General features: G+C 50.5%; 7 protein-coding genes across 7 annotated transcripts; 4 read left to right on the top strand and 3 right to left on the bottom strand.

The window, feature by feature from the left end:
• Nucleotides 1–1,080: 1,080 nt before the first annotated feature.
• A1O9_09260 (uncharacterized protein) lies at nt 1,081–2,047 on the top strand (the record flags this gene model as incomplete). Its single annotated transcript, XM_013401954.1, has 2 exons — nt 1,081–1,291; nt 1,368–2,047. 2 exons carry the CDS (start codon nt 1,081–1,083, stop codon nt 2,045–2,047), a joined length of 891 nt encoding a protein of 296 aa, XP_013257408.1.
• A 1,956-nt stretch (nt 2,048–4,003) lies between these two features.
• On the bottom strand, nt 4,004–6,484 carry A1O9_09261 (uncharacterized protein; the record flags this gene model as incomplete). The annotated part of the gene is made up of 1 exon (XM_013401955.1): nt 4,004–6,484. One exon carries the CDS (start codon nt 6,482–6,484, stop codon nt 4,004–4,006), a length of 2,481 nt encoding a protein of 826 aa, XP_013257409.1.
• Nucleotides 6,485–8,850: 2,366 nt separating this feature from the next.
• On the top strand, nt 8,851–10,689 carry A1O9_09262 (uncharacterized protein; the record flags this gene model as incomplete). The annotated part of the gene is made up of 1 exon (XM_013401956.1): nt 8,851–10,689. One exon carries the CDS (start codon nt 8,851–8,853, stop codon nt 10,687–10,689), a length of 1,839 nt encoding a protein of 612 aa, XP_013257410.1.
• Nucleotides 10,690–10,996: 307 nt separating this feature from the next.
• On the bottom strand, nt 10,997–12,127 carry A1O9_09263 (uncharacterized protein; the record flags this gene model as incomplete). The annotated part of the gene is made up of 3 exons (XM_013401957.1): nt 10,997–11,727; nt 11,803–11,822; nt 11,952–12,127. The coding sequence occupies 3 exons, from the start codon at nt 12,125–12,127 to the stop codon at nt 10,997–10,999; spliced, it is 927 nt and encodes a 308-aa protein (XP_013257411.1).
• A 3,474-nt stretch (nt 12,128–15,601) lies between these two features.
• On the top strand, nt 15,602–17,637 carry A1O9_09264 (uncharacterized protein; the record flags this gene model as incomplete). The annotated part of the gene is made up of 7 exons (XM_013401958.1): nt 15,602–15,912; nt 15,968–16,177; nt 16,233–16,390; nt 16,439–16,757; nt 16,814–17,088; nt 17,157–17,364; nt 17,427–17,637. 7 exons carry the CDS (start codon nt 15,602–15,604, stop codon nt 17,635–17,637), a joined length of 1,692 nt encoding a protein of 563 aa, XP_013257412.1.
• A 705-nt stretch (nt 17,638–18,342) lies between these two features.
• On the bottom strand, nt 18,343–20,127 carry A1O9_09265 (uncharacterized protein; the record flags this gene model as incomplete). The annotated part of the gene is made up of 3 exons (XM_013401959.1): nt 18,343–19,438; nt 19,495–19,661; nt 19,714–20,127. 3 exons carry the CDS (start codon nt 20,125–20,127, stop codon nt 18,343–18,345), a joined length of 1,677 nt encoding a protein of 558 aa, XP_013257413.1.
• A 636-nt stretch (nt 20,128–20,763) lies between these two features.
• Nucleotides 20,764–21,606, top strand: A1O9_09266 (uncharacterized protein; the record flags this gene model as incomplete). Its single annotated transcript, XM_013401960.1, has 3 exons — nt 20,764–20,929; nt 21,000–21,300; nt 21,363–21,606. The coding sequence occupies 3 exons, from the start codon at nt 20,764–20,766 to the stop codon at nt 21,604–21,606; spliced, it is 711 nt and encodes a 236-aa protein (XP_013257414.1).
• Nucleotides 21,607–21,707: the final 101 nt, after the last annotated feature.

Raw genomic sequence — 21,707 nt, forward strand, 5'->3', positions numbered from 1 at the left:
CTCGTACGGCTTGGTGCAGATTCCTTCACTCGCCAAAGAAATCGGCTGCACTGTTTGAGTCGTTTCACACATTCGACTTTGATTCCTGCCACAGTTTAGGCTCTGCGGCATTATCGTCTTGGACGCTTGATCCTCAAACACCCTCTCCCCAAGTCAAGCGCTCCTCTTTTGGGTTACTCCTTTGAGCTTGTCAGTTCCCTCATGTACCGAGTGAATGCAGCCCGGCATCCCTTGACCGGGATCATGTGTGTCGAGAATCGAGGTGGTCGTGAGTCGTGACCGATCTCTGACGCCCAGGCTGCGATGTCCTCCATACCTGGTATGGTGTATACTAGTCATTAGCCTCTTCGGATGGGGCGAAGGCTGCCCTGCTTATTGCCTCCCAATCCACACTGGACAGACACGAGGTCAATCAAATCCTCGTCGCCAATCAAACCGAGCTACAGTCCAGACTACCCAGGCCCGCATCCTCCCTGGTCACCTCAGACACTCTACCAGGGCAATTGCCAACAAAGGAATAACCCACACTGGGTCTGCATGGGGGGACAGACTACGGGCTACACGATAACAACTGATCATCCTCCTACAATCCCATTTTGAACTACTCCAAAATCCTCGCCTAAATGCCATGCCTCTCAATGATGACACGATGCACCCAGCAGTGGTAGTCAGGTACTCGTAGGAAGCACAATTTCCCTTGCTTTGCTTATGTAGGACTAGCCCTTCATCAAGAGTCGCTAAGAGTGCCTTCTCACCGGCCTTTCATTCAGCTTCGACTCGCTATTCAGCCTTGGCCACTTCCTCTTCTTCCTTCCGCGGGACGGCGCTGACTGTTTCAATTTCACCCGTCTTTCCTTTTTGCCTGCCATCTTGTTCCCGGAACCAACAAAAGGTTTTCCGCCTCCGTGCGCTCCTGTTGCTTCTGGTTTACTTCGTTCATTTGTGTTTCTTGTTTCTTTCTCAGCACGTTGATCTGGCTGTCAACCGTCCTTTTTCTGTCTCTAGAAGGGCCTTTTCTTGCCAACTCACATTGTCTCCCCTGAGCTGTGAGAGCTCAACGTTCAGAGAACGACAGCAACTATGCGGTTTCAGAACCTGGCGTTCGTCGCCGCATTGCTTTACTCACAACAATCCTGTGCCTTGTCCAACATCACGTACTATTCCGACGATCTGTGTACCGACGTGGTAACTGAGAAGAATGCACCCGACGATGGCACTTGCACGCAATTCCCTACGATGTCCAGAAGTTATGCCAGCTTTAGAGTATCCAGTTTAGACCAAACTTGCAGTGGTAAGTCTTCCCAATCCCCTACGCATTGCGAATAAGGCCCTCCCACACATATATATACTAATTATACTCTTCTTAGTCACCATCTATGGGAACGACACAGCGTTTTGCAGCTCGACGATAAACCTGAAGGTTGCTCCATTCGGCGACTGTATAACAGACATGAGCGTCAACCAATTCTCGGTGGACTGTCAAGATTACTCCGTCGCCATTTCCAGTCCACCTAATATCTTTGCCGGTGCCGACTCCACACCCGTTGAGGACTCAAATGGTGGCGGTCTCTCCGGCGGCGCAAAGGCTGGAATTGGAGTTGCAGCAGCTGCATTTGTGATTATTCTCGTCGGTCTGATCGTCTTCTTGGTCATTCGCAACAATCGTCGCAAGAGACAAAATGTGGATCATGACGGTATCGCCGAAGCCGACTCCACCCAAGCAGCAGCGCCTCCATATTCGGAGCTCCCGCCAGACAGCGAGAAGAAGAGGCCCGTCGAGCTACCGCCTCAACAGATGATCCCAGTCGAGGCGCCAGGCGATCATGCATGGCCGACCCAGGAACTCGAGGCCGCGGTCGTAGAGTCCAAGATCATGGCATTAACTCACCAGGCTTCACATCTCAAGTCCTTGAACAGACGCCAGTCCGACTCGGATATCACTCCTGTGAATGCGAGTGTCAACGGGGACTCTACGACGTCGATGTCTAATTCTTTCTCCCCAGTCAGCCCAGAGGACACGGCCACAAACACGAGCAGCAAACTGTGAAATCCGAAGAGTCCGGACCCATGGCAGGATGGTAGGCGGCGCTGCCCGTTACTCGCCATACTTAGACTTCAACCATAGGATTTTTGCCATTCCATCAAGCTTGAACATTGTGAGCGGCCCAAGCTTGCCACCTTGACACAATAATTTTCGCCGTTGACCAATATGCCAATAGGCTGATTGCGACGATCTGAAAAACCGAAACGATCGCTAGCCATGAGATGCCAATGGTCTCCCATCAAGACCCTGCTTCGAGAAGTATCTCTTCCTCGATAGCCTTGCCGGCATGCTTCCGCCGGTGGCGGTCTAGAAGCCAAGCACCGCTAGTGCCTTTTGGGTAGCTTTCACCTGTTGGAGCCAACAAGGAGTTGCACACCAAACAAACAAGAGCCGTTTTCGGCTGGACTAAGTATGGGTACCGGGGGATCCCTCCCTTGTCCAGCCGATCGGGATCTTGAGGATTTCATGCCAGGCGACCTATCAACCAACAGATATCGACCTCCCGATCATTTGCACGTTTTCTCGCAAAAGGAGCGCAAGCTGAAGGTCGAAAAGTTGGTGCGAAACACCCCCTGTCTCATGTCTGATGCGCTGTGTGCCTCCGGAAATGCAGACCCGTTGGAAAACCAGTCTGGTGGGTGGATGGGGCCGAGGGCCTTGGCGCGGCCGGTTTATCAGCCGAGGTTACTCCTTTCAGAGACGCATTCAAGATGTCACAGGTTCAACTTGGGGTTAAACATTAATGCATCGGCATTCAGTAGGGGAGGGCAGGGGAGGGTGCCTGTCAGCCTCTTCCGGCGTCAAGATGGTGCCGTCGTCGTCTTCATTCTCGGTTGACTGCTTTGCTCGATTTGAGTCTTTTGGGCCGGTGCTAGCTCCATACATGCCTGGGCATATCCTATTGGCACCCACCACTCTCGTGTCCTTCGCGCGACATTGATACTCCCGGATCTTCACTCCTCGGCAGGATTTGCTTAGTTTAATTCTTAATTCTTTTCATGGGCCAGACGGGAGGAGGAGGGAATATGTGGGCAACCCGGGACCGAGATCTAGAGAGTCAAACAGCATCATGGTTATTCTGCCACGGCATGGCAAACTGACTGACTGACTATAGACGAATGCTGGGCTGGAGAGCAAGAAGTGGACCGAGAAAAGGCCTAGGTACTCTCTGAGACAATGCAGAATAGCAAGTTTACACTAAGGTGGAAAAATCGAAACCTCGACAGAAAAAAATAAAGGAAGACAAGAAGACTGACTGCCTATCGTCTCGGTCGAATCCCGCTTAATTGCAAGAAATTGAACTGAAGTCCTGGTTTCATCCCATCTCCCCTTGGAGTCGGAGTCTGCATGCAGAGGAAATCCATTCGAGGCAATAACTTGATCGCTTGACTCTGCTAATTTTGGTTGCTTTCCTTTTTTCGGTTCGGACTTGTGCTATTATGTACTGTTGTACCTCTCCGCTCCCTGCCTAGCTGTGTGTTTACCTCGTACTGTATGTCCGTTCCCAGACGAGCCAGATGTCACTTGAGTACTATTTAGTTAACCGAAGTCACAATTTGATCTTCACCATCTATTTGCTGGATACGTGACACCTGACTGACTATGCCGCCCCCGCTTTTGCTGTTTGTTGGTACTCATTACATGAAATCCATCGTGCCCTTCTCTCCGATTTCTTGCTCGCAGAACGAGGAATTTTCCAATACAGGGGGAAATGGTAAAGTGGGGAGAAGAAGAGACGGTTCTATCGACTGTCTGTTCCCCAATGGGGAGTCCGCACCTGCTTCGCTCACGTCCCGTGTCGGCGCTGGCATGGAGTAAGCCGATTCTCAATATTCCAACACAACTTTCTTGAAGGAACGCGGACGTGTTGATGTTCTGTCGTGACATGTCGATTCGTTGGCCGTGATTGTTCTTCAAGCAAGTCCTCTAACGGAATGTCCTGCGTTGAAATGGTCAATCCTAAGCTCCCCTTTCGGCCTCGACTTCGTAATCACCGTGATCGTCGTCATCATCGTCGTCGCCATCGTCGTCGTCGTCGTCTTCATCATCACCATCTCCATCTCCATCTCCAGCCTCATCAGAGCCAGCCATCATGTCATCTTCAACGAACCTCCCGGTTTCCTTCATCTCGTGGAGCCACCACTCACGGCACATCTTCGCCATCTTCCGCGACGCCTCTCTCTTCCGCAACTCACCCTGACTAGTAGCCTCTTTGACAATCGTAAAAACACTTCCACGATTCGGTTGTCCGAGATCAAGGAGGGGGTCATGTCCCTCATCACCGAGACCCAGGGCCCTCACACCCCCGACGATATCATCGACCTCGTACTCATCCTCCCTCAACTCGGCGATCCGTCGTCCATACTGTCTCGGCGCGTAGTCCTGCAGCGTATCAGGGCGGACGTAGCCGTACATCATGAAGCGGACATAATGCTTATCGAATCGGAACCCACGGCGAAACGCCTCGCGCACGACCAGCTGATCAGGCCGCAGAAGTGGCTCAGGCGACCGATGCAGATCCTCTTCGCCCTTCATGCCCCAGTACTCGAGACGTCCTCTTCCGACCCTTGCTGCTGGGACACCGAAGATCGGTAGCCCGCCCTCGTCCGGCGCCGGCTGGTATGTGTACTTGATCCACTCGCGCATTAGCTCAAAGCGTGTCGTCCACATCTCGCGCTTCAGCACGCGCAAAATCGTCGTGAAACCGTGCTGCGCGAGCAGCAGCTTTCTCATGCCGTCGCGCTTCTCGCCTGAGGTCGGGTCGTTGAGCCGCATGTCGAGTTTCGTGAAGAAGCAGGCGGCGAAATACAGGTCCAGGTCTGTCAGGAAATGCTTGTTGTGCACAAACCCGATGCGCCGCGCATTGTCTGGGACATCCATCAGGAACCAGATGCGCTTCAAGGCAAGGCGGCAGCGGTGTGGGAGTGGGATGCCGTCTTCGGCGAACACCGCCATCAGCTCGTGGATCACTTTCTCGCGATGTAGGATCATCTTCAGCCAGCGGAAGGACGGAATCTTTCGCGGGATGTTTTGCTCTGCGAGGCGTATGTTCGGGTGAGCAACGCGTGCCGCTGGGTCGCTGCGGCAGAGGTGTTCGTAGCAGCGGAATTGGAAGATTCGGGCACTCTCCCTCGCTTTGGAGAGCGCTTGGCTGAGGATGACGGTCGTGAAGCGTGTGTCAATGATGGTGTGGAAGTCTCTGCTGATTGCGTACAGATTGACGAGGTCTTTGACTGGCAGGACGGAGGCGAACGCGAAGACTAGTTCCGGGTACAGGAGGAGTGCGTCTAGGATGTTGAAGTTTGGGTTGTCAGTGCGCTTGTACACATACGCTGGTGGAGGCAGGATGGCGTCTGGTCTCTTGCGTTTTCGCGAGATCCGTGCATAGTTTTTGGCGCGCTCGATCCGGCCCGGTGACGAGTACATGTTATCTGGGACCAGGGCATCGGGGTTTATGGCGTGCTGCTGGTGGATATTTCTTGAACCACCAGTTTTGAAGGGAAGGCTGGTGATGCCTGTATTTGGGAGATTGATTGGTCGAGCTCCATTTGCGAAGAGATCGTATCGTTGATTGTCTGGAAGCAGCCGTCCGAAGCCATCTCGATCTGTGTCAATGTACCCTTGCGCTCTCGCTGTGGGAGGGACAGCCCGCGATGGCTGGATTGATGGCCCCAATGGACCGGTATCGTGATGCTGAGAGGCATGTTGGGACATCTGTGCTAGTCGTTGACCGATGGGCCGTGCGGGATTCTGGTTTGCAGGAAAATCAGACATTGTTTGGTCGGCCCGAAATGTAAACGGCGCCCGCTGTGTTTCGAGACCTTGTTGGAGCAATGGCACGTCTTCACGCACTGCTCGAGAGTTGGAGCTTGAAGGTTGGACAGCACCGAATGTAGAGATGTATGCATTTGAGCCTGGCGGTAAGAGTTGCTCAACGCCGTAGACGGCTCTTGGTCTATTCGGTCTAACTGTCAATCTGTCAAGGCCTGGTGTGTCTCCATCCTCGTGAGATGGTGAGCTGTTTTCTTGGTCACTTGGATCCGCTACTTCGTGACGGCCATCGACATGCTCACTCTCAATGTCGGTATCTTCTTCACTATCTGGAACCACAACTTCTCTTCTGTGGTGAAATCGAGAAGCACCATTATCATTCTGAGGCGGCTCGCTCTCTCGGGAAGGATTCGAAGCTGTATGTCCTTGTCTTGGGCGACGAGAAGTGGTATTAATGGGTGGAGGTGGCTCGGCGACAGCACGTGATGGAGGATAGGGGGAGGCAGTGCCACTGTTGTCCAGAAGATTGGGCTCATCGGTAGATTGATCGGAATTGCCTCGGTCTCCATGAGAGGGGCCTTTCTTGAAAGGATGAAGAAGATTGCCAACTCTGCTCTTCCCATTCGCGAAGAAGCGGGACTTCTTTCGCGGCGGTGGCTGATCGTCCATCGCAAACAGTCAGTCGAACGTCAGAATTATAACAGGGTATTGAGACACAGTAGTAGGGACATAGCGGATGAGACAGCGTAAACGATCAATAGACAGGTGGTAGTATGTGCGTTGCGGGATGCTTGGGATGCTAAGGGCAGTGAGAGCGCGGGGATGTGAAGGATGAAGAAAGCAAAGATCTGTCACATGTCTGATAACAAACAATGATCTGGCAAAAAGTGAAGTAACCAACTGATGAGAATAGAGGGCTCCTCGTGCTTATCGCTTGCTTTTTGATATCCCGCAGCCTTGCCAGCATTGAGCGGTCTTGCTGGGGTGCTGGGTGAAGTTCTTCAGCCAGCTGCCATCACTCACCATGGCAAGGTTTGATGACACTGTGCAATACCGCATACCGACCCAAGTGACGAATCTAATTCACCGCAACAGCCACCGCCCCTCCATGCTGGCTCGAACTCTCGCATAGTCAGTAGCCCAGTCGGCTTAAATGCTTAGGATTTCATGAATGAAATCGCGTGCCTCGATTCATTTTGCCGTGTCCATACACTGAGTGACGGATTTGATCTTGTCACATGACTCAGTCACAGCCAGAAAGAACACGAACTCGAGAGAATACTCCTTTCCATTCGACGAGGTGCAGGGGGTTCTGCCAGAAGGCATGCTGAATTTGCGTTTCATCAACTGCCGTCCGTAGGATCGAGACCTGGTTAGAGCCGAATCCTGGGAATTCGATTCTTACTATAGTCTCGTATGCCGCGTTCAAGATTGGCTTTGCTTCTATGCCCAAGGATGCGAACAATGAGGATGGTGCGATACGGCGCGTGCAGTCAGTGGAGATTTGATAAATGAGCCCAGGGCGTCCTTTCTCGAAATGCGACTTTCTATGGGTCGTCGAATTGTCTGGCCGTTGCCTGAAGCTTGCAATATGCATGAAATAAGCTGTTGAATGTTATGACGGCGAAACTGTAAAGCTTGAGTTCCTGATTTAGATGAAGATTTCCACACGCTGGGTTGGAGCTGCAAATTAACAATTGTCAATAAAGCTCATTCAGCCAAACCTGTGGAATACCAGATTTCATACATCATCGAGAGAGATCAAATGTCGATGCAGACAGTGACCTTGAGGAGGCTTGCAATGCTAAAGATAGCTTGTCGTGTTGGGGGGATACAGTAGTGCTACCTCGTGTCCCTCAACCTCATACGAGGCCGGTGGCAAAAATACAACGCGTGCCTAAATTTCGGCGGACTCACGCGTTACGACATGGACAATGGTCTGAATACATTTATCTGGGGCTTACTATCTTCGGTAAGATCAACGACAGTGTCGAAGTCGTGTCTAGTGTTCCAGTGGTTAAGGCTGAAGCTTCGAAGGCCAACGAGACTGGCAGTTGGATGAATGATATTGCCAAGGGCTTGGCACACAGAGTACAACGGCCGATGTTGGCGAAATTGACTACGCCCTTTTTAGCAACCACTCGAGCATGTAATATGAGATCTCTCTGTCTCTTTCAATCCTATGGACTCTGTTCTTGTTTATTTACAAATTTATGAGGCATTTGATCTCCGTGAGCCCCTTTTCGTGATCTCAAATCACTCATTGATTTCCAAGCATTCCAAATGCTGATGCAATGGCAATTTGATGACAGGGCTCACAGGAGTGCCTCACAGCGTTTAGTATCTATATCTTTAGCGCGTCACGTTTTAGGTGAATTAGTACGCGCTAGAATCATTAGCGCCAACAGCCGAGATGGTAATTATCGATTTTTTGATGCCTGCTCCTCTATCTAGGACATCAGCTGGCAGCAATAAGAAGACATCGATGCTAACCAACGCTTAACTAGCTCTTGTCTAGCATCCATCAAATGGCTACCTTCGTGAGCTTTGATATGCCTTGTGGTTCGCTGGAGTCAGCCTCCACCGCCACGCATTCCTTGTCGTCAGTGGCGCATGTGGAGCGGCTCATTCCAGATCTACAACATCTCGCCTCTTCCCGCCAGATCTCGCCAGGTATTTCTACCGATTGTAACGTGTTGACGATTGCCCACTCAATAGCCTGCCAATCAACCCGCTTCAGTCTTGCCTTGGTGCGGAACTAGTCTGTTCGACAGCTGGATTTAATGTCCCGCTAAGAATGACCAATGCTGTCAAGCAGTCTAGGATGATGTCTACAATGATGAGCCCTTGTGACTACTAGTAGCAGGTTGGAGATACCTTGGGTACTACCACAACGCACATTTCCTTACCAGAGTGAATTCATACAATGCACGCCCTTGTCCTTCACATTCCTACCGAGAAGCGCAAGGCAGAAACATGAAGACAGAGTACCTTCCGCTTAACCGTTCACTCCTGTGTATGCAGCTGCGCACCCAATGTCAGCAACCAATCCAGAAGCTGAAGCCGAGGCAGAATTACACGCCAACAGTTTATTTGAGACCATTGCCAGCCTCAAAGCCAGAGCCAAAGCGAAGACTCAAGAGATTCTGCATATCCGCAAATCATCCTCACAGCGCGAGTTTGCAGATGAAGATATCTTTTCGGACCCTGCCTTTGATCCAGCACAAGCCTTAGATAAGAAATCCCCATCTAAGAACGGAAAGACTACCAGCGAGAGCGTGACCGATGGCCTTAAGGACGCTAAATATCTACTCTCTCATCCAAGAAGAGTCATGCGAAGTAAAGCCACCCATGTGGCGGCAGAGAAAATTGGTTCTGCTCGACACCCCATCCAGATACTCAATCGAGACGAAGAACTCATCGATGCCCATGATCACCTCGCCCAGGCTGCCGCTGATGGCGACTCGGATTCCACTCTTGATGGGGAAGAAGTGAACGATGCCTGCGATCGAATACTCCAAGTGGAAAACCAACGAGAAAGTCTTCAGACTGCATGGATCCTTGGCCGCCATGTTAATCGTGTCAAAGCCGTTCGTTCTGTTTCTCGACCAGAACAATCGGATTTCACAATCATCAATGATGGCGAACCACGTGTCCAGTGGGAGAGGTATCTCGGAAAACTGGCTCTTTATCATACGCAAGGCTTTACCCTCCAATATGTCGATGACTTTAAATCTCCGCCTTTTGATCTGGAAGATCTAGCAAGAATCATCGAAAGATTGACTATCACTAGTGCTCCCTGGCAAACATTCCTGATGAAAGTGAGAGATATCTACACTTGGAAAGATCCCAGATCTACTGCAAAATGCGCCATTCTATTCTGGACTCTCTGGTACACCGAACACATCGTCGGCTCTCTTTGGTTCTGGATCATTTACTCTTCTATCCGGAGTAAACTCCAGCCGTCCTCGGTCGAGAGAATTCGAGAAAGTGTAGCTCGATCATTTGATCGTGAGAAAAGAGTTCAAGCTTGGGGTGAGCTGCTTCAACAACACGGAAAACAAAACTGGATTGAACCGTTGCTGGATGATCTGGGTCCCCATATCCAACGTCAACTAGGCGATCTAGCCGATTTCCTTGAAATCTTGACCAACTTTCATCGACACGAGCGTCCTAAGAAGACCACGGCTTCTTTGTTTTTCTTTGCGAGCTGCCTGACAGTGACTTTGTTTGCGGACATGGCATTCTGCGTCAAGTTTGTCTGGTTCATTGCCGGAGTGGGCTTCTTCTTCACATACCCAATCGCCACGAGATACCCGAAATACCGATTGCTGGTATCACCTTGGAGATGGATGTTTTGGGCCATTCCTACGCATGCCGAACTTGCAATTTTACGGTTGCAAGAGAAGGCAGCCATTAGGGATGCTGATCCCAAGGAATTTGAGTTACCGCACCCGGACGGGCTTGACAAAGCAGAACAACCTCAAAGTGGAGAGACTCACTCTTTCGATATTCACCACGAAACGGGAGGAAGAGGAAAATTGATAATAAGCAGATCTGGTATTGCATACACCAGTGTTACAGAGCAACAATCCTGGCCGTTTTCGTCTTTGGCTGAAATGTGCAAATCCGATGATCCAGATACCGAGTCCGTCTTCCGCAATTTTCGCAGACTTGGTTCTCGATCCGGTGTTGTATTGCACTTTACTTTCTTTTCAGCAGAACTGAGGGTTCTTGTACATACGGCCGATCGAAATCGTGTCTTCAATCTTGTTCTTGCTTGGAGCGGTTTGAAGTGGCAAAGTTTGCAGATAGAACGGCGGAGAGGTGGGAGGGGTAATCTTGATACGGCCATCAAGCGAGCACTCCGTTAGGAGATTTCTCCCAAAACATAAAACACGGTGTTTTAGTTTAGCAAGTTCTCTCAGCGTTCGAGCGAGCATTTCCTGCATGGCTGGCTTTTAAATCAGAGAGCAACAAAGGCAATGGCGTCATTACATAAGCGAATTTCGTACAAGGTCAATCATGGAAAATGATCCAGACAATCCAGACAACCCAGAACCCAGACGAGTGACCTCCCAGAGTCGTATCTACGTAAACATTCTCCATGTGACAACTTCGTGAACAAGAAACGCCAGGCATCTGAAATGATGCCACCACCCGTCCATACATCCAAACGAACTAATGACGATAGGCACCAAGCTTCTTCCTCCACCACGCGACAAAGTCGACAGTCTCAACACTGACCCCCAACTTCCGAAGCTCATCTGTATCCATATGGCAATCCTTGGGCCTGAGCGTCCCATCTGGACCCGGCTTGCCACCATCTTTCACTGGTACGATGCCATCGAAGGGCAAGTCCATGATCTCCGCAAAGATCCGACACATCTCGTACTTGGTCATACGATCATCGCTAGAAAACTGCAGGATCTGCGGGACTGGACCGTCGTGTCCTGCAATATCAACACACACCCTCGCGACATCGGCCGTATTGGTCGGCGTGCGGACCGCCCAGTCGTCCATTTTCACGGTCTCCGCTGGCTGCTTGTCCTTCTGCGACCTCCACAGCGCATCTAACAGAATGTTCACCGCGGACTCGGCGTTGTTGTCTTCTGGGACCGTGGTGCCGTACAGAACCGGCACGCGTAAGGAAGTTGTCCGGGGGTATTTCTGCACGACGCGCTCGCCGTCGAGTTTCGTCTGGCCGTAGATGTTCGTCGGTTTGGGCGTCGAGGAGACGGTGTACGGTGATTCGCCCTCGACGCCGGGAAATACGTAGTCCGTGGAGATGTAGATTAGGAGGGCCCCGTGGGAGGCGCATGCTTGTGCGAGGTGTTCGGTCGCGGTCACGTTCAGCAAGCGGGCTGCGTCTGGGTGCTGTGTGCAGGAGTCGGGCTGGCGGTCGGCGGCGCCTAGGGGACGAGGGTAGTGTTAGCTTCCTTCTCCTTCTTACCTGGCGAGGTGTTCGGGGGGTGGTCTTGATTTACAGTGTACGACGACTTCCGGTCTGCAGAGAGAGGGGAGGGAGGACAAAGGCCCCCCTCCCTGTGGATTAGCTGTTGCTCGTGTTCAAGTTTCTCGCAGGAATCGGCGACAGGACATGATGCCGTGGGGAAGAGAAAGGGTTCTCCCTCACTTGACCTCATCAAACACCTTGTCCACCGCCTGCTTGTCCCGAATGTCCAGCTTGAGGATCTTGTCCGACGCGCGTGAGAACCCCGTCCCCGTCGCCTCGTAGCCTGCGTCTTGGAACGCAGAGAGCACGGCACGGCCGAGCAGGCCGGTCGCTCCTGTGATTAGGGCTCGTGGCATTTTCTGTGCGAGGAGGCGCCAGGACGTTGGTCTAGTCCCTCTCCTGGAAGTTGTGAGAAGAGCAAAGTGCGTTCGTAGGGTGTGTTGTGGACTTGTGGCATTGAGAGTCTGGCACGTTTTCTCCGAGTTTCGGGCCCGGGTGAGGGGCGGGGAAGGATTGCTCTGCAGGAACTATCGAGTGTTTGCGAGCTGCAGTGGAACTGGGAACTGGAAACCAGACCGTGGTGATTGATGATGATGGGATGATGAAGCTGCGAGCTCCTGTGAGGATCTGGCTACAAATCGAGAGGTCGATGCTTGGGTCAAGTCTCATGCCATCAGGTCCGCCTGAATCAGTTTCGGCTGCAGGCCATAATCACCTCGAAAACTACACACTGACGATGATCACAGTGCATGCCGGACGCGTCTACCTGGGCTCGCTACTACACGGCGGTCTACTTAGGACGAGCTGAAAAAAGTGCCCAAGCCCGCTGAGCGTGTCTGTCGATATATGTATGTGCTCCCTTCCCTCTCTTCTCCGAATCCAAACACAGAGGTCTGTGACGCGATGAAAAGATATGTGTGTTGGAGAACACCATAGAGTAATATTCCAAAGATTCCCAGCCGATCCGAAGACCAACTGAAGTGGTCATAGTTTCAGTTTTCAAACAGCAAAAAACGTGACTCGGATTGCTCCTCACTGTCAACGTTAAAGCCCGTGCACTAAGATGGAGAGTCAGAAGAAGATCTCAGAGGCGAGGTGTGGTGGTGGTGAGTGGGATTTATGGGAGAGGCATCAGGCAGCAGAGCAGGCCAAGAAGGACTGGGCCACAAGACTGTGCTTCTGCTTTTCAGACAGGCAGACGAGGGATGATGGTGCTGGAACACGACGTGCGCAGAGGGAGTTGCTTACCTAGAATAGAGAAAGGAGAAAAAAAGAAGATCAAGAGGTTGCAGGCACCGGTTTAAGTATCGCGAATTGGAAAATTGGATGGCTTGGCGGCTCTCGGCACACCTTCCAGCATGGGTGGTTGCCTGGCCAGCGATTCACTCTCCCCGCCTGGACCACTCACAGGGAAGGCAGCTGCCGGCATAAACAATACAGATGTGAATGTGAATTATATTGTGGTTCACCTGGCAGCAACAAAGATATCCAACTAACCCCGAGCGGCTCACTGGGCTGGCCATGCCACTGTGATACTGTATGCCCACTCGCCCTTCGCCCACTCACACTTACCTTTAAATGGTGAAAAGAGCGTGTGAGGGCCTTTGGGTTGTGATTAGCAGCCTAGTGAAGCTTGCCTACTCCAGCCTGCACACTTCCAGGGATGTTAATCGGTTGGTTGACAGTTGCTTTCAGAGTATGAGGCCATTCAGTCAGGCTGCCACACTAATATCATTGGTGCGGTCTCTTGTGCTCGTGTGATGAGCTGAAGACCCAATCACTGACTTCGGCTCGATTTACTCCGTTGGCCTTCGAGAGTTTTTTATACGTTTTGGTTCAGCACACACTATGCTCTACTTCCTGAAGCCAAATATCCGAAGAGCATGACCAAAGTACAGCGGCCAAGGAAATGAAACTCGACAGAAGCTGTTTAGCATGATCACATGCGAGGAGGCTCTGCTCATGACACGCATAGCGAATACATCGATTGAACAAGTCTGCTGTGTTATCTCGGTAGTGTCTCATCCTAATTGAATTTCATCTATCCAGGTCATCAGATAACCTCCTCTCCACGGCGGGCTTTGCGACACCATTCTCGAAAGACGAGAGCGCTGATAATGGTACTTCAGCATTAACGAGGCTGACCAGTAGCGGAAGATGAAAGGGATCCGCTTGAACCCTCAAGGTCGCTTCCATCGCAGCACTCACAAGGCCAAGCGGTCAACAGAGCGACCGTCAGGTCCATCACTGTTTGATTCCTCACCAGCTTTTCTTCCCCTTCCCGTGAATGCATATTTATTGGTGAGGGCATTAATCTAGATTTTAATGCTTTCGCCTCTAAGCAATTCTAAACGCTTGAGCAAGATCAAATCTTCTTTTAATCCTTGGAATGAGCTTTCTCGACTCTTATATGCTCCTTTAGGTTATTTATCTTTCAAGAAGACGCGGCTTCTCGCATCCTTCTACCTTGATCAAGCATGACATTTTCCGACATTTCTGTGCAGCGAGATTGCTGTGGTCTTTTTTTTCCTGCAGCTTCTCGGCCGACCTCTTAGGGATAACTATCCTTCTCTCAAGATCGGACAGGCTACAAATTTGTTCTTCACTGTGGTCAACGCGTTCACTTTAAAGATATAACAGCAATGCATATCTCACAATATGCAGCCTATAGCGCTGTCAAGGCTAATGGAAATCCTATTTATCTCCAAGTTTGTCGCCCAAAATCGTCTACCTTCCCTTTTAGGAATGGGTTCTCGATGAATCTGTCCTTTACTTTCTTTTTCTCGTCGAGTCTTGCCAGCCGCATGATGATCTGAACATCTATACTCTTGTTGTCTTTCAAAGTCCCCTTTAGGGATTGGATCATTAGTCCAGTAACTGCCCGACCCGTCTTTGCAACTCAGGAATCAAAGGTTCTACTATTGCGTGCAAACTTCCGACGGAGGAAAGGGATACGTTCAGCAGCGATGACCAGAGGCACCAACCATAAGCGTAGATAGCAAGAGTGCTGTCAATGTGACCTGAGCCAGTCGAATCATGCTGGGTTGTCTCAACTCCTATCTGCCCTGACTGGCATGCAACTTGACAATCAATCTCGACCAACGAACTTAGTCTTTTGCTGGCATTGGATTCCCCCCATCTTTGTGGAACATGATATGTCACTCTTTTAAAGTTGAGCTCGTCAGTCCCTGGAGATCAATTGGCAACCAAGAGCCGTTTACCTGGCTCGGCGACTGAAAGACCAACGAGCATGGGGTTCATTATTTCCGATTCCGCCCCGAGCGCGGGCTCCGATTGGGTAAAACAATTTTAGGCGGGTCCTACCGGTCCAGTCTAGCTTGCCTGTCCCTCTTCAGGCGATAATATTTGAGCACTGGAGTTCATAACTATACGAGATTTAGCCCTCATCCGCACTGGACAATACTTCGCGGGCAAAGATGGAGTCTTTAGCAAGTACCTTTGTCATCTAAGACTTCCCAATTGTTATCTCACAGATCAGTGCACGAGCAGGAGCCCCGATCTCTGACAATTTTGCGCCACAGCCGAAAGGTCATACGCTGACCACCGTAGGAAGTGTACCCCACTCATGTAAAAGTCTCCCACTGCAAATTCATTCATTAGCCACCATCCAAATGCCGCAAAGGCCTGGCGATCGGATCAAAAAGATGGGGGGCGTTAACCTGCATTGTAATCTCTTCTTGACATCTTGCTGCTGGTACTAAATCAACTTTGCGTCAGGATTTGATGTCTCTTTGGTGCAATGATTGTGTCGGCCATCCCTCCCTGAATTGTTGACACAACAGAGCACTTCCCATTATCATATCACCACAATGATTGTAGCTCATTCCGAACGCACGAACGGTGAATCAAGTCGGAGAGACCCCCGGCCGGTTGAGCTGCTTGATCAACCACTGCACACGAAACGCAAGTTGCGATTGATTTGCATTGGCGCCGGTATTTCTGGCATAGCGGCAGCATACAAGTACGAACGAGACCTCGAAAATGTGGATATTGCCATTTATGAGAAGAACGACAATGTGGGGGGTACTTGGTACGAGAACAGGTACCCTGGTTGCGCATGTGATATCCCCGCCCACGCCTATACCTACTCCTGGGAAGGAAACCCTAATTGGTCACGGTTGTAAGCATCTCTAGTCCTATACAGCTGAGACTAGCTGTTCCTGACATGCCTTCAGCTACGTTGAGCGCCCTGAGATATTCGCCTATATCGAGAGCTGTGCCGTCAAATGGGGCTGCATGAAATATATCAAGTTCCAACACCGTGTGGTTGAAGCTCGATGGTCCGAGTCTGAGAAAGGCTGGCATGTCAAAGTCGAGAATCAGTCCGAAGGCACCGTGGTCGAAGACTTCTGCCACGTGCTCCTCAACTGTAATGGAGTCCTCAAGTATTAAGATCCCTCGGACCTCTACTTTGGGTGTCTGGCTAAGGGTTCATTACAGTAACTGGAAGTGGCCTGAGATCAAAGGTTTGCATGACTTCAAAGGTAAACTCCTACATTCTGCCAAATGGGACGTTGATTGGGACTACACTGGCAAAGACGTCGCCGTGATTGGTGCTGGATCATCTGGTATTCAGATCGTTCCCAAGATGCAGAAAGGTAAGCCTCAGTATCATTGAGTCGGATCAACTCTTTAATCAAGAATAGTGTGCAAATCAGTCGTGAGCTTCAACAGATCACCGAACTGGATCACTCCGGAGTTTAGCCAAGGGTTGGCTTCAGAGGGACGAGCTACAGTCTACACACCCGAAGAAATCGAGAGATTCAATACTGACAAAAAGCTGTTCTTGGAGTATCGGAGGAGTATCCAGAATTTTGGCAGTGCAACATATTCCCTTTACTACAAGCATTCAGAGATGCAAAAGCAAGTATTTGCCAAGTATTCGGAGTTGATGAAGCAACGACTGAAAGGAAATGAAGAGTTGTGTGCCAAGCTGATTCCGAAGTTCCATGTTGGCTGTAGAAGGTAAGTTTTGAGTCCGGAATTGTCGAAACAACTCTGAATTAGTGATCCTTGATTAGATTTACGCCGGGTGAGGGTTACCTCGAGTCGCTGCTTGAACCCAACGTCACCGTTGTCACCTGTGAAATCGACAAGGTGACCGAGACCGGTATCGAACTGATTGATGGTCGACACTTTGACTTAGACGCCATCATCTGTGCCACCGGTTTCGATTGCTCGCACCGCCCTCCTTTTCCCATCGTAGGTCGGAATGGTCGGAATCTATCTGAATACTGGAAAGAAGAGCCATTGCACTACCTTTCAGTGACAGCTCCCGGCTTCCCGAACTATTTTAGTGAGTCTCCCGTTTTATTGCATAGTCCCGTAGTGTCGACCTTCACTAACCGAGGTATACTGTGGCAGTGACTGGCGGTCCGAATAGCCCAATTGCAAATGGATCACTCATATCTGGAGTGGAGACTGAAATTAACTATGCCTTCAAATGTATCTCGAAAATGCAGACCGAAAACATATCCAGCATGGAGCCTACCGAAGAGGCCATGTGGGACTTCATTGAGTACAGAAACGTACTCATGAAGGAAATGGTGTGGAGCAGCACTTGTCGTAGTTGGTCAGTCTGACCTTTCTCTTCGGTTCCAAATGGAGAATGTCTGCTAATGCGAAGGTCTCTAGGTTCAAGAATGGCAAAGTGGACGGCCCCGTCATTGGCCCCTCGGTCGGGTCAACCTGGCACTTCAATGAGGTCCTTAAGGATCCTCGTTATGAGGATTATCATCTCACTTATTGCACACCAAATCGCTTTACCTATTTTGGAATGGGAAGAACCATTGGGGAAATTCAAGGCGCTGATATGGCAATCCATATCACCGAACCGGGCGCGTAGACCATCTTGGAGCACTGTCGTAGTCAAGATAGACTCAAATACGCACGAGATTGCTTTCATAAGTCCATGTGGGAGAATGAGTGAGCTGAGGCAACGGTAACCAGACACACGGTGTCTCTAGATGACATTGTGGTAAGCTTAGTCTCGGAGCGATATTAGATGAAATGTCCCGTCTATTGTGTCAAACATCAATACTTAGGAGGCAGGATAGTGTCTCATAGCCTAGTTATGCTACCGACGCTTTATCATCTAGACTTTGGACAACTTCATAGACGATTTGCAGGCGTCGACACCATTTTGGCTCTCTCTACGTCAAACAACGGATGGCGCCTTGAAGTGGAACCTTCAATATCTCCAAATGCAAAAAATACTACGTCGATAGTCATCGTGCCATCGCCCTCTCTGCTGAAAGGTTGTAGCAGCTTTATGCGATATAGCTATATTCGGTGGGCATGCAGTCCATGGCCTTGCGTGTTATGTAGCCTATCGTCTTTCCACAATGTGAACACGAAAGATTTTCTAGGAATAAAGTAGCCAGTCAACCAGTGCACTTTTTAAGTTGGCTCAATATCTGTCCGTTTGGGCGGAGCCCAAGCAGACTGTAGTTGAAGTAGGCGAGCCAAGATACGCCTGCCACAATCCCGGGTCATCTTGTCCTGCATGGAAAGCTTGCCTTGTTGACATAATTGAACCGGCATGACGAACTCAAGGATCCGATAGTAATTGAGCAACGAGCTTGTCGTAGACCGTCGAATCCTCCATCTCTGCAGGGCGATTAATCTCTGCTTCCTCACGAATCAGGCGAATTGCAGTTTCACTACGCGGCTTGAGAGTTGCTTCAAATCGAGCAGGTCCGAATACGGGGAAGGCTCCCGCTAGTGATGAGTTTAGTTCATGATCTTGAGCAGGGTGGCAGTCATGTGGCTTACAGTAACCTCGCGGGGGGGGCTTCTTGGGATTCCCAACAATGTCATACGCCCACAGGATGCGGCTAATCACGATATACAGGCTGGCATCTGCAACATGCCTGCCAGGACATTCTCGACGTCCTGCCCCAAATGCGTAGTGTGTACCTGCGTGATTAGCTTCTGGTGCTGCTCTCTTGTCCGATTTGGGGAGAAATCTTTCTGGAATCCACTCTTCCGGCCTTGCAAAGATATGAGGGTCGTTATGCACGGCGTAGACATTGCTATAGACAATTGCTCCACGGGGAATGTCCTTGCCTCTGTATACATCCGCCTCGCTTGTGGCGTGGATGAAAGCAAGAGGTGTGGCCGTGGCCCATCGGTGTGTCTCATCTAAAAGAGCTGCTAGATAAGGGAGATTTGGACGGTCTTCCCAATTGGGGAGACGATCTGGTCCTACAACCCGATAGATCTCCTCTTGTGCCTTTCTGACTGCGTCAGGAAACAGTATAGCCGCTTTAAAGAACCACTGGAGAGTTGTTGCAGTGGTGTCGGTCCCAGCCGCCATAGTTGTTGCAATGATATGAGGAGGTTCCGATTCATCGAATACCGAGCCTTCCTGCTTCAGTAGGCGCGCCAGGAAGCAGTCCGGCGCTGTGTTTCTTCGTATTCTCTCTTTCATGGCATTATAAAATATGAGAAAGAAAGGCATAATTTGGTTTCGAAGGTCCACGGCCGAGGCGCGCCATGGCGCCAACGCATCAGGAAGATAGTCCAGGAAGGGAACCCAGTCAACAAGCCAGGCGCCTGGTCGGATCCCTTTAAACATCATCAACATTCTTTTGTTGATCTCTTGCGGGATTGCGGTGTCGGCAGAATCGAACCGGCATCCTAAGCTATACACGCTGTCACTTAGATCATTCTCTTACTGAGACGCGTTGAAGACACATACAGTAGGCTAAATGTCACACTTGCTGAATACCTGGTCACTTCTCGCCAAAACCCAGCCGGTTCATCGAGCAAGTTCTTCAGCGTGCGTCTACTCTCGTATTCCTGGTATGGGAGAAAGATCTTGGCGTTTTGCATGTTGAGAAGCTCGTGGTACACTTTCCTGTGCTTCTAATCATTTTGTCAGGACAGTGTCTTCAAGATGTGCGAGGGAAATACTCACTCGCCACTGTTCTCCGTAGGGAATCGCCACAATCCTCGCGTTTTGCGTGATGATGCTCGCCTGATTCGACGCCTTTGGTCTGGAACTGTATTTGCTGCCGCGTTTCACGAACAGGTCGTTGATGGCTTGAGGGCTGTTGAGCACAATAACGGGGGAGCGGCCCATCATAAAAGAGTAGAAGTCTCCGTACTTGTGAGCCCATTCGGTGAGCTTCAGGTGGAGCAGGGTGCCATCTTTCATAGAAAACATGTTGCCGAACAAGGGAAGACCTCGGGGACCGTTTGGAAGATTCGAGGTCCGTTTCCGGAGTATCAACCAGGCTGTCAACACTATGAAGGCGCCGACAGCATAAATCGCCGTTTTCGTGTCGACTGTCTCCATGGAGGAAGATACGGCGGTCATACTAGTAAGCATGGTGGTCGATATCGCTGAGGGATGCGTCAAAATGGAACTATAGACACCGTGGGCAAGATATAATATCCCTCGGCCTTACCGGCTTTCGTAAAGCACAAACTTATGTAGTTGTTGGCGCTGAAGGTCTGTCTCCTGCTGGAGATCCGTAGGCGCCTCAAAGGGTGGGGGAGTATTTTGGAGTCTATCTGCGGCCGGCGTCGCTCATCGTACGAAACTCAGAAATTAGTGTTAAAGGTCCGGAAAAATCAGTCCAATGAAATTCGGGTCCGCTCCTGTGATCATTATGCACGACTCCACTGACTATGGGATGCGCCTTAACCCCCGGCCTGTTCGGCTCGGCTACTGTTAACCCTGGGCCGTTGCCGTTGCTGGCGTCTGGCAAGCATACAGGACCCCAATCGTGCACAAGGGTGGGGTTATGGGAATAATTGCTTTAGCGGAAGGCGAGGGTCTGCCGTATACGGTGATTTCCATTAAGAGTGTTCCACCGACCCAGCCTCGATAACAGCCAACACAGCTTACAACTGCTGGCCATAATTTTAAGAACTGAAAATATCTGTTGCTGAGAAAGTCATAATAGTCACCGGCGCCGGTAGTGGGATCGGGAAAGCCACGGCCGTACTTCTGGGTGCAGAAATGGCTAAAGTAGCTCTGTTTGATATCAACTCGAGCATTTTCGACATTGAGGCGCAAATAAGATCTTTCGGGGGCACGGCTCTCGCAATCAAAGTCGATGTCAGCTCTTCTGCAGAAGTTGACGTAGCCACTAAGGCCGTTGTGGAAGCCTTCGGGCCCATCGATGGTAAGTCAACATGGTAGACTAATGGAGGTTGCACCATTCTTTCCGCAGCTAATTCTACTACTTGGAAAAGGTGGTGCCAACTTGGCAGGTATTTCTGGATCGGGAACAATTAATCTGGAGCAGGAAACGGACGATGCTTGGGATCGTGTGATTGGAATCAACTTGGGAGGAGTCAAGAACGCTATGCGTGCTCAACTTCAGTATAGGAATTCCAAGGGCGCCTCGATTGTGAACGCTTCAAGCATCGGGGCCCGGATTGGCTCACCTGGCAATGCAGCGTATTCTGCCAGTAAAGCAGCAGTCAGTGCTCTTTCCAAGTCTGTTGCCCGGGAGATGGGTTCACAGGGAGTCCGAGTCAATGCCATTGCACCGTAAGTGTCTGTTGCTTGACCCTTTCCTTGCAATCTCTGTGACAATTAACTCTAGAGTGTAGTGGTATCACGGATACTGCTATGGTTAGCGCTGTGCCAGAATCCATTCGTGAGGGATGGAGAAAAGCAAATGTCCTTGGACGATTGGCGGAGCCAGTTGAGATGGCTAATGTCATACATTTTCTTCTTAGCGATAAAAGCTCCTTTATTACCTCATCAGTACGCCTTGGACGCTCAAAGACTGATTGTCTGAAAACAAGAGCTGACAGTCTCCAGATTATTGATGTTGATGCAGGCCGCATCTAGGCATTTTATATGAATGAGTCGCTGGTGATGATGAACGTGGACTAAATATAAATGCGTGGAGTGAAAATGTGAAGCGTACAGGCCGTGGGATTAGTATTCCG

This window comes from Exophiala aquamarina, assembly GCF_000709125.1.
Source record: "Exophiala aquamarina CBS 119918 chromosome Unknown aczIA-supercont1.9, whole genome shotgun sequence".
NCBI classification, from domain to species: Eukaryota; Fungi; Ascomycota; class Eurotiomycetes; order Chaetothyriales; family Herpotrichiellaceae; genus Exophiala; species Exophiala aquamarina.